Below are 11,492 nucleotides of genomic sequence, written 5' to 3' on the forward strand. Positions count from 1 at the left end.
AAAGTTGCCTTCACAACATTCACATTGTGTTCACAATGTCCAGTCTTTGTAATCACATTACATTAGGTTCTGAAATAATGTTTGAACATTGTTCTTCTGTTGTTGCCAGATAACACCCAACTTTAATCTCCACCCAACATAAGGACTAAACTGTTGTTGGCTTCTCCCTTCAGCCAACAGCAATCCAATCCTTATGTTGGGTAGAGACAAATAGTAGATGATTGCCACTGAAAAAGACTTGGTATAGTTGATAGGTGTTTGGCAACAATACATGATCAATCAGATGCTGGCAAAATTATAACATGATACTTCATCTAATGATTAAGACATAGTACTGGGAAAATTCATCTATACTTCTCCCATTTCATCAGCAATTTTGAAATCAACTATTGGACTTTCCAGTTGGATGCAGATACTATCTTAATGATCATTTTGTATTCATTTTATTTAGACATATAGATATAGAGGCTCTACACACGATCCATGTGGAGCTTGCAGGGCTTCTGCAGGGAGCCCACTCTCCCCGTAGATGAGCAGGGAGATATCCCTGGGCAGATGGATCAGATGCCAACATGACTACAGGATGCCCCATGCGAGTGCACGGGGCATTCTGGAGAGACCCCCGATGCCGGGAGGCTGGTTGTCGCCTCCCAGTCAGGGGTCTACTTAGGTGTTACCGCAGTGTGGAGGCGTGCCACGACAGCACTCGATCAACAAAACAAGGTTAATGGATTGCTCACTCTGTTAACCTCATTTATGGAGAGGGGTTGGCCGACGGGCTAGCCGCCAGGGAACCACTGGGCTCGCCCATGAGCCCAGTAGTTCTCACAATGTGGGGAAACCAGGCTGCACTCCCTTAGCCCAGTTTTCCCCCAACATGAGAATAGCCTTGAGGTCATTCACACAATCGAAAACTGTGTGCTACCTGGGTTTGGGATCTGTGTGTACTCCCAATTTTTGATTGTGTGGAAGCAAGGTTAGAGGAAAACCTGGGTAGAAGTGATTGTGTGGAAGAAAGGTAGGAGAAAAAGCTACCCAGGTTTTCCTCTAACCTTGCTTCCACACAATCACTTCTACCCAGGTTTTCCTCTAACCTTGCTTCCACACAATCAAAAATTGGGAGTATACACAGCTCCCAAACCCAGGTAGAACACAGTTTTCGATTGTGTGAATGACCTCACTATATCCTACGTTGGTATAACAACAAAATAAAAACAATTAAAACCAGTTAACAATTAAAATCAAAACTATAAAAACAGAATAAAACCAATTAAACATTCAAACATTTTAAAAAACCTGGGCAAACATTTTAATTTTTTAAAAACAATGTACAACAACTTAAATACGCTGGAAGACCAGGCCAAACAGATAGATTTTAAGGGCTCTCCATAGCCCAGGAGCTTGAATGAAAAGGATTGATCTGATCGTTTCATATACTGAACCATGCTTTGTGTGGGGCCCAGCACAACTGCCTCCTCACCCCCTGCAAAAGGCCCTGATTTTTGTAGATCCTTATATGTATGGTCATTGTGTCTGCACTAGGTAGAACTGAAGCCTCATACCTTCTGCATAACCCAGTCAATATTCAGCATTACAAGTTTCATTGATTTCCAAGGGAGGTTTAAAAATACACCAATGCCTCCCATGGGAAATGGTGGGGATTTCGGGAATGTAGCTTAACTGGATGCAGCCAGTAGCTTTTTCATGATACATTAGACGTATGTGTGTAGGTGAGGGTGTCACATTGTTCTTTATCATAAAATAGTGATGTGATTCCCACGATCAATGGAAAGAGGGCCAAGGGAGCTTAACCTGCTTTCTGTCATTTGGGCTCGCAGGTGAGCCTGGTGCTCCCAAGGCGACTAGCCCACCTAAAACACCCTCCTCTTAAATGATGTTAATGGAGCGAGTTGTCCTTCAACCTAATTTTGTTGCTCGTGTGTTGCTGGGGTGTGCAAGCAGCCTCAAGGGTTTCTCCAGGATGCCCTGCGCACTCGTGCAGGGCATCCTGAAACTTCTGGGGGCCAGCCGGCCCCTGATCCCCACCACCCCTGCCGGCTTTGTGACAGAGCTGGCAATCATGTGGGCGGCCGATCCGACTGCCCAGGGCTCTGGGCTGGATCGTCTTCAGGGAGAGTGGGCTAAGCCTGCTCTCCCTGTAGACCTGACAGAAGCACTCCTCATGGATTGTGAGAAGATCTTCTGTATATTCATTTGGTTGGTACAGTTGTCACTTAGATTTAAGTCTACAGTCCCTGCACTATAACTTTAAAGCTACAAACAAAGGAAAGAGTTATTCTTTTTACCAACTACTAACTGATGATAAATGATGATATTATGAGGATAATATATTTTGCAAGGAACAAAAACAAGTCAGTGTATCAAATCTGATTGGATCAAGCTATTGGACAATTTTGGTTTCCCAAGTCCTAGCAATGCTCTTGCCAGTGGCCATATTCACACCTAATGTGGAATAGTGTGTCCAATGATCCCACAATTCCCCTCCTCATGCCCAACCCACTCTCCTGTCAAAATTTGGAAACGAAGTGCAGTCTCTCTGCAGTCAGCAGGAATTATAGAGGAGGGGGAAACAGGCAGTGTGGGCTTCTTTCTTGCATGGAGGACAGCCCATACAGCCAATCACAGCAGGAGAGAGCTTCCTCCCTCAACTGCAGTATCAAGGGACACAGCCTGCATTTGTTTACTCGATTGTAATGCAGGTTGCATTAAACCTTGGGTTGTGGTGTCACTACAACCCAAGGGTTCAAATTGAAGTTAGGAGAGTCGAACTCTGCATGTAAATCCAGAGTTTGGAGGGGCTGGCTTGCATTCGGATGTTCAGCTTTGTCAACCTTTGGAACCTTTAATTCCTGTTTTGTGATGTGTGCCAAGGGGGCCAATGGGGATGTGCAAGCCAGATAGACCTCCTCACTTGAACTGGCTTGGTTCGAGGGCTCAACCTCAAATTGGACAAGGTCCAGTTGAGCTGGAGGTCAGGATCAGTTTTGGGGTGCCAGTGACATTAAATTTTGGAGGTTTTTTTACTAGGTAGACTCACTGCTGACAAGGACTTTGGTAGGGATGTGTGGAACTGGTCTGGTGGTTGGGTCTGGGGGTTCGTGATAGAACCGAACCACCCCCTGGTTCCTTTGGACCCGAACCGGACTGGTCCATGGACTTTATTTTTTTTAAATAAATGTAAAAGAAGTACCTGTAGCCCCTTCGGGGGGCTTGCTGTAGCCACGGGGGGGGGGGAGGTCTGCATGGGTTCCCTCTCCCCCTGCCGGCCTTCCTCATCACCTCTGTGGTCAGGTAAGCAAAGCCTTTTCGGCCTTTTCAGGCCTCCGTACAAGCGAGCAGCCGCTTGCTTGTACGGAGGCCTGAAAGGGCCGAAAAGGCTTTGCTTACCCGGCCGCAGAGGTGATGAGGAAGGCCGGCAGGGGGAGAGGCTGCTTCAAAATGGCAGCCGCTTGCTTGTACTGAGGCCTGAAAGGAACAAAAAGGCTATTCTTACCCAGCCTCAGTGGTGATGAGGAAGGCCGATGGGGGGAGAGGGAACCCATGCGGACACTCTCTCTCTCTCACACACACACACACGGCTACATCAAGCCCCCTGAAGGGGCTACAGGTATTACTTTTACATTTAATTTTTTCAAAAAAAAATAAATCCACAGACCGGTCTGGGACCAGACCGGAGGGGGTGGGGTCAATGGGGGCCGGACCAAACCGGGCCAGACAGTTCCATGCACACCCCTAGATTTTGGTGTCATTGAGGGGTGCAGCTGCAGCTGCAGTGGGGTTTCCAGTGGCTCCGCATCCCCTCCACTGGCCTCTGCCTGATCTTCCATTGGTCAGTTTGACACATTTCAGGGTTTTTCAGCCCACTGTGAATACATGATGGCTGTTTTTGAGGCTGCCATACACAACAGCATTGAAAATGAATGCTGAGTGCTCATAGAGGATGAAATGGCCCCAAAATTGTTCAAACCAGTCAATGGGAAAATAGGGGAGAGAGCCTATTTGCAGAGTGGGAGCCGCTGAAAACCAACCCCTGTCAGCCAAAGCAGCACCCCCCACCCAATTCCACTGAAGTCCTTGGCAGCGGTAAGTCCACCTTCAGGGTAGGGATGCCCCTCTCACTTCCTAGTCTGCCAAGGCCAATCAGAAAAAACTCCATAGCACTCACATCACCAGACATCAGCATATCTCCAGGGCAGGAGCCATCAGCCATGATCTTCAAGAGGGCAAGCCAAGCACCAACGCCTCTTCAAAATGGTCTGCTCACCCTCGGCAGGAAAAGGGCATTTAAATTTCATTCTTATGGTGCTTGCACTGCTGCTCTGGTAAGACACCACCACCACCACCAAAGAAAATACAAAAACATTTACCCACAAGTACAATTTATGGTGTGTGTGAGGGTGGGGGGGATGTTGAGAGGCACTATTTTCCTGTTACTCAGGTAAGTGAATGGAACATAATAACTTTCTAGGAGGGTATATGAGGGAGGGCAAAGTATCTTGGGGCCTGGCCTGCTGTGACCAAGGATGCTTTTACCATGGCTCACCCCAACAAAGCAATCCATGGAGACCAAGCCACACTCCACGAGGGGACTAGCACTATCATGAGATGGCCAGTCTGCTGGGGAGGACCTTAGGCTCACCAACCTTTGGATTTCCATTGGATTATGTGCACCCGAGTTGAGCTGAACACAAAAGAGGGCCCCACCCATCCCTTCTGGTTAATGATAGATAAAACCACTAGGCCACACTGGCTGGTGTGCACAGTGATGTATGTATTGAGAAGTATAAATTGAGGTATGCATTGAGGTCTATGTTGAGCCTTTTGGAGATCTGTCTATGCATGGCCATTGTATCTACACTAGGCAGGATCATAGCTTCTGCACAATCTGGTCAATATTCAGCATTATGTTCCAATGTCCAAGGGAGGACTAAGAGTATGCTTAAATGCCTATCACTCAAATGTGTTGGAATGTCAATAATTTAATTTCTTCAGATGAAGCCATTAGCCATTTCATAATAAATAAGTGTGTGAGTCAGTGGGGCCCCCATATTTTCCCTTTTCAGAAAATATTACACATGGTCAACATATAACATACAATTATCACACACACCTGGTACGGATGTAACACAGAAAATCCACTTCTGTGCCCCCTCCCTCACTCTCCTGTCCACACTCAGATGTTGGGGAGAGCTGTTTCTCTGCAGTCAATGAGACTGCAGAGAGGCAGGGGAGCCAGCTGCATGGGCTTCCTACTTAAGAGAAGGTGAAGGGACCTCTAGTTTCCCGTTACAGCTGAACCAGGCCATAGACTTCAGCCTATTGCCTCCATACTTTAAATCTACAGACATAGGAAAGAACTTTTACTCTACTAAGCAAATTCACCACCTTCATAAGGCTTTTAGGGAAGTGGTGATATCACATCTATAGCACATTTTACAAGAATTATGAACAAGTCAATGTGGCAAATACCTCAATTCTGGGTAAACAATCAATTGAAATATTTCTTGATCTAGGAAGTAAGATATGCTTTATTCCCTCTTTATCCTTCTTGATGGCTGTAGCTCTGCTTACCAAATGAACCTTTGTCCTGCTTTCCTTATTTTACATCTCAGCCCTTCTTGCAAGTAGGCAGTCCACATTTACCTTTAGTCTCAAAAAGATATTTACTAATTATTGAAGAGGGAAAGGTATTTTGCTATGATTTACAGTGATCTAAACAAACTGAAATAGCATGAAGATATTCAAAGATAATATCTTGATACGATAGCATGGCTTGACATTGCTATAATGCCAAATATATATTTTGTATAATATATATTTATAAATAAAGCCAAAAGTGTTAAATGTGTTAAATAAAATAAATAAATAAATAAATAAAAAGTGTTCACGTCTTCTAACTTCTTGTACTAATAGGTCAATCCATAGATTATGTTGATGAAAGAACAGCCTGCATTGGCACTAGGGGTGTTCGGATCTGCACCAGTTTGATACCGACCCAAGCCACGCAGCATCCCACTTCACAGGCATGGTGGCTACCAAAATGGTGGCCATTTTCCACACTGGGGAATTGGCCCAGAAAGGGCCAAAGATGCCCAAACAGGGCAATTTGGGGGGGAAAGGAAGGCTGGTGGGGGAAGGGGAACCCCCCCTCCACCTTGGAAAAGCCCCCCCCTTGGAAAAGCCCCCCCACCAAGAAAAATAGGGGGAAGTTTAAAAATATTTGACGAACACCCCCCCCCGAACTAAACCAAAGCTGGAGGAGAGTCAAAGGGGACCAAAACCAAATAGGCTGGGTGCGGTTCGGATTTGGTTCAAACTCAAATTGAACAAGGCCAGGTGGTTTTCTGCACACCCCTAGTTGGTGCTAGCCACCTCAAATGAGGAGGCAATCTCACTAATCTGCCTTTCTCTATTGTATACTCAGACTGAGGGCTCTTTAATATATCAAAGCTTAGAGCTGTATTATTACTTTTACTCTTACAACATTTCACAGAATTACAAGTATGATGTGTGAAGCTATAGAAGTGTTAGGCCACTTAGCTACAGAAGTGTTATGTCTCAATTTCTAAAGGGCAAGGTGTTATGTAGATACATAAGAAAAGGCCTACTGGATCAGGCCCAATACCTATCATGTCCTGCGTTCTGTTTCCCACAGTGGCCACCAAATGTTTCTGGGAAGTCCACAAGCAGGAGATGAAGGCACCCCTCTTTCCAGCTGTTGCTGCCATGCAATTGGTATTCAGTGGCATCCATCCTCTGAACCTGGAGGTAGCATACAACCTTCAAGACATGCTGCCATTGATAGACTTGCCCTTTATGAATTTGGCTAATCCCCAGCCATTGAATGAATGGCTATCACCACATCCTGTGGCAATGAATTCTATAGACTAATTGCATCTTCTGTGAAGAAGTACTTCACATGTATTGATCTTTGTACATGTACTTATCACCCCCCAAAACTGAATAATCAGTGGATAGGATAAACCCAGTCTTGACCTGCCCTATATCCTTAACCAGGAAACCATTCCTAAACCCGGCTATACCCTCACATTGATTTCACAACCAAGGCTCATATAAATAGTCAAGTCTTGTATTATGAGTCTTCAGTCTGGTGCTAGCAGAAGCTATGCTCTTTGGATTTCGTAATGCATCTTCTGCAAGGAGAGGGATTTTGGATTTCTAAATTATACTTACTCGCATTTACTACGGATGTTCGGCAACTCCATAAGATATATCCTAGAACAAGTAGATGATGCTGGAACCATTTATACTTCTGTTGATTTCCTTGACTCAGTTCTACATTCTTTGAATCTGTTGATTGGGTAATAAATCTAATATGTCCCTATGTATGCTGATCTCTGTGAGTGTGTTTGTGTTGGCCTTTCAAACTCCATGCCAATGTCCCACTTTCCTCTACTGAGAAAGTGTGCAGTAACCCTCTAGAGGAGTTGAGTAGTTAGGGATTCAAAGCTAGCTAGGGGAGATTTCACTTAGTAGGGATGTGTGAATCTGTTCTGGATAGAACTGGTTCTAGACAAAACGACCCTGACTTGACAGTTCTAGGTAGAGCCTGAACTTTAAAATAAAAATTAGAGCTGGTCCTTAGTCAAACCAGACCAAGCCTGGTTCTAATAGAACCAGTTCAAACTGGCTCAAGTGGCTCAAGCCTCCATTTTGTATAAGAAAGAGACTGTCATCCATTTTGTGACACTTGTGTCACTTGGAGCGATTGGCTGTGCTGCAGATCCCCTGATTGGGCAGATGTGTCTGGCCCTTTGAGTGGCTTTGAAAGTGTGTCACTCAGGGACACCTGTTACACCATTGTCCATGGGGGAGGGACAATGAGGGGTGTGTTCCAAGGAGGGTTATTCAAAGTATATTTAAAGACCACCTTGTGGCTTGGAATCTCTCTCTTTTTCCGCTGGTCATGTCTGCTGCTGCTCTGCCTGTTGCCTGGGAGAGCTTGAGAGAGAGCTGAGAGAGCTACTGCTGCTGATTTTACTACTACTGCTTTGGTTGCCTTGCCTTGTGGTCTGGACTGGTGGTACCCAGAGAGAGGGTTGATTGACTCCTGTTTTCCCACCCCCACCTACTCTACCTTTTTAAAAAAATAAACTACAAAATTTAAGTATTTTCCTGGCTGGCTGTAGTGTGCTTAAAAATATTTTTGTAGTGAGTACAGAGTGGGGTCTTAATCCTCTCTTCTTCCTGTTGCCCAGACAGCTAGCCTGGCTTCAGGCCTCTGGTCCATTTTTTCCATGTGCAGAAGCTAATCCCCATTATTCCCTATGGGAGAAATGATATTTAATTTTTAAAAAATCATTAAACATCACCCCTTTGACTGATTGCACTGGAGCTTGGGTGGTAGTTGTCACCAATGGGGGCCTACCACATAATCTACTTTGGCACCCCTGCGTGCTACCCATAAGGAATAATGGGCAAGTTTATGCCCCTTTATTCCCCATGGAAAACTTTTTAGAACTGGTTCTAGGGGGTTCTGATTTGAACCAAATCATGGGCCAGTTCTAACAGATTATAATCTAAGCCAGTAGCACCACTTTGAGCTCAGTTCTATATAGAATCAAACAACAAAATCTGGTTTATTATTAATAATAATAATAATAATAATAATAATAATAATAATAATTTAATTTCTATACTGCCCTTCCAATAATGGCTCAGGGTGGTTTACAAAGAGAAATATGTTTATGCACATCCATATCACTTCGTACCCCATGTGATGAAATGGGTGCAGTACTACTTTTATACAAATTGACTAGAATTCATTAGAGCTATCAGTCATAAAAGGGCAATTAGAGAGTGACAGTTAGGAGTTGGAAATGAAGTTCTGTTAGAGTGGGGATTTGTGACTGGGCAAGACCCAAAGAGGAATCTCAAAAGGAGTTGTTCTGAAACACAAAAGATAAGACAGCTTTAAAAAAAGGACTCGGTTTTCAGGGCAGTCTGTAATAAAAACTGGGTTGTAAAGTACAGTAGTGAGGAGCAACTGGGTCCAAAGGTGGAAAGCCTTGCATATTGTGTGGGGGTGCTGTGAAAAGTGCAAATTATCAACTTTGTAACGAAGCAAGATTTCAGCCCTACTTATCAGTAGTGAAACAAACTTCAGAGAAAATCTTTAAATAAATACTCTTCTGGTTTTGTTTTAAAGTACATCTGACTGAGTGATTTCTTCTCACATAAGCAAAGCAGATGTCAGGGTGAAGAAATCAACCCAGTTACAGAGGCTGCATCATATAACTGGTGGCAGCAGAAATATAAGTACACATATACAAGCCAAAGTAATATCTAAGATGAAAAACAATTAAAAATAAACCCTACACATATCCCTGACTGTCATACCCCATTTTAATAAATGCAGAGTCCAGCTGCTCTTTTGGAATTTTAAAATATATATTTATTTCCAGCGCACTTCTTAGCCAATATATTAGCTTCCAGGGCAATATTGAGTTAAAATGCACACTTAAAGTGAGAGTTAAAATAGTTTCAGTATGTGTGGCAGAGTATTGTACTCCATGGAAGTTGTTGGCATAGGCTCACATATTAGGCAGTAAGCTACCAAAAGGCATTTGTTGTATACTATCCAGTGACCTTTCATGTTTTGTTAATGAGACGTTTGTCCCTGTGGGGATCCTGTAGAATGTTGGGGGTGGAATCAGAAAAGAATGGGGAGGAAAAGGAGAAGGAGAAAATGGAGTTGTTGCTGAATAAAGCTTACTTAGACAAAGAGAAGATTGCTTTGTGTTTTTGAGGGAAGCAACTATAAAGGTTCTCTCACTGTTTCTGAGCCCCTTTAAGCCCCACCTGTGCTGCTTCTGAAGGCAAGCATTCTCAATGGCTATTAAGGTGTGCATCTTTGCATTTCCGATGGTACTTCCACTGAGAATAAAGAGAGTACCATTGGATGTACAATGGCACACTCCTTAGTAGTAGCCACAGAGCCTCCCTTCTTAGCCTCTTAGTAGCCACAGAGCCTCCCTTCTTCTGAAAGCAGCAGTGGTGAGGAGGCTTGGAAGCAACAAGATCACCTGGCACTTTGATCAGTGGCTCACTGCACCATTCACTTTTCTGGGCTCTTCCCTCCAAAAGAACTTCAGCATTAAACATGGCTCTTGTTCTCTAGAAAAAGTGGGCCTGGAGAGCTATGGGAGTGGAAGCTAAGCTACTACCAAGCTAAATAATTTACTCATTTATCCATTAAAGTTTTATTTTTATGAAGGAAGATTCCAGGAAGCTCCGGATCTATGATTCACAAATTAGAACCTAGAAGCTTCCCAGCAGCCTTCCTTAAGGATTCCTTGACATCCTTGTTTCTCAGGCTATATATTAGAGGGTTCACTAAAGGGGGAAGGACTGTGTATAACAGAGAAAATATTTTGTTTAGGTCTATCACTATTTCAATTTTGGGTGTCATATACACAATAATTATGGCTCCATAGAAAATAGAAACAACTATCAGGTGAGAAGAGCAGGTGGAAAAGGCTTTTTGCCGCCCGGTGGTGGAAGGGATTCTTAAGATGGCAGCAATAATGTATACATAGGAAATCAGGGTCAGAAGAAAAGGGGGGAAAGTGAACACTATAGCCAAGATTACACTGGCATATTTTACCAGGCTGGCATAGCTGCATGAGATTTGAACCAATGAGAGAGACTCACAAAAAAAATGATCAATTTCATTAGGCCCACAGTACTGAAGTTGAAGCACCAATACCAAATATACCAAGGTCAATATCATTCCATTGATCCAAGAGCCAGCTGCTAACTGTACACAGAGCTTACCATTCATAAGAGTTGTATAATGTAGGGGTTTGCATATTGCTAAGAAACGATCATAAGACATTGCAGAGAGAAGATAGCATTCTGTACTACCCAAGAAACCAACGAAATACAGCTGTGTGATGCATCCTATGAAAGAGATGGTTTTCTCCCCTGTCAAGAGACTGGCCAACATCTTGGGTAGTGTGGTTGAGCAGTAGAAGGTCTCTAAGCAAGACAGGTTTCCCAGGAAGAAGTACATGGGTGTGTGAAGGCGATGATCAATCACTATCAGAAGAACAGTGAGAATGTTGGCAGTCATCGTCAAAATGTAGATTGACAAGAAGAACAGGGACAATAATATTTGCATATCATGGAGCTCTCCAAATCCGAGAAGAATAAATTTAGTGATTTCACTCTGGTTTTGCTGCATTGTGTCTGCCATCCCTGTAAGACAAGACATAAGATATATAAATTCCTGATATTCATGTTTATTTACATTTCTCTCTGTTTCATTGGTGTGTGGGGAGTTGCTGAAGAATGTGTCACTAGAACTGTAGTTTTCCTTCTATGACTAGGTATCAATACTTACCCTGTTCAGGCATTTTTCCTGATGTGAAGTAATAATGAGAATGTATTGACTTGACTTGCCCCAATACCAATGCTTTCTACTAGGCATATTCCCCTGTCTCTGCTTG

General features: G+C 43.6%; 1 protein-coding gene across 1 annotated transcript; it reads right to left on the reverse strand.

The window, feature by feature from the left end:
- Positions 1-10,288: 10,288 nt before the first annotated feature.
- On the reverse strand, positions 10,289-11,239 carry LOC128331235 (olfactory receptor 10A7-like). Its single transcript, XM_053264589.1, has one exon. It carries the CDS (start codon positions 11,237-11,239, stop codon positions 10,289-10,291), a length of 951 nt encoding a protein of 316 aa, XP_053120564.1.
- Positions 11,240-11,492: the final 253 nt, after the last annotated feature.

Source organism: Hemicordylus capensis, chromosome 6 (assembly GCF_027244095.1).
Source record: "Hemicordylus capensis ecotype Gifberg chromosome 6, rHemCap1.1.pri, whole genome shotgun sequence".
Lineage (NCBI taxonomy): Eukaryota > Metazoa > Chordata > Lepidosauria > Squamata > Cordylidae > Hemicordylus > Hemicordylus capensis.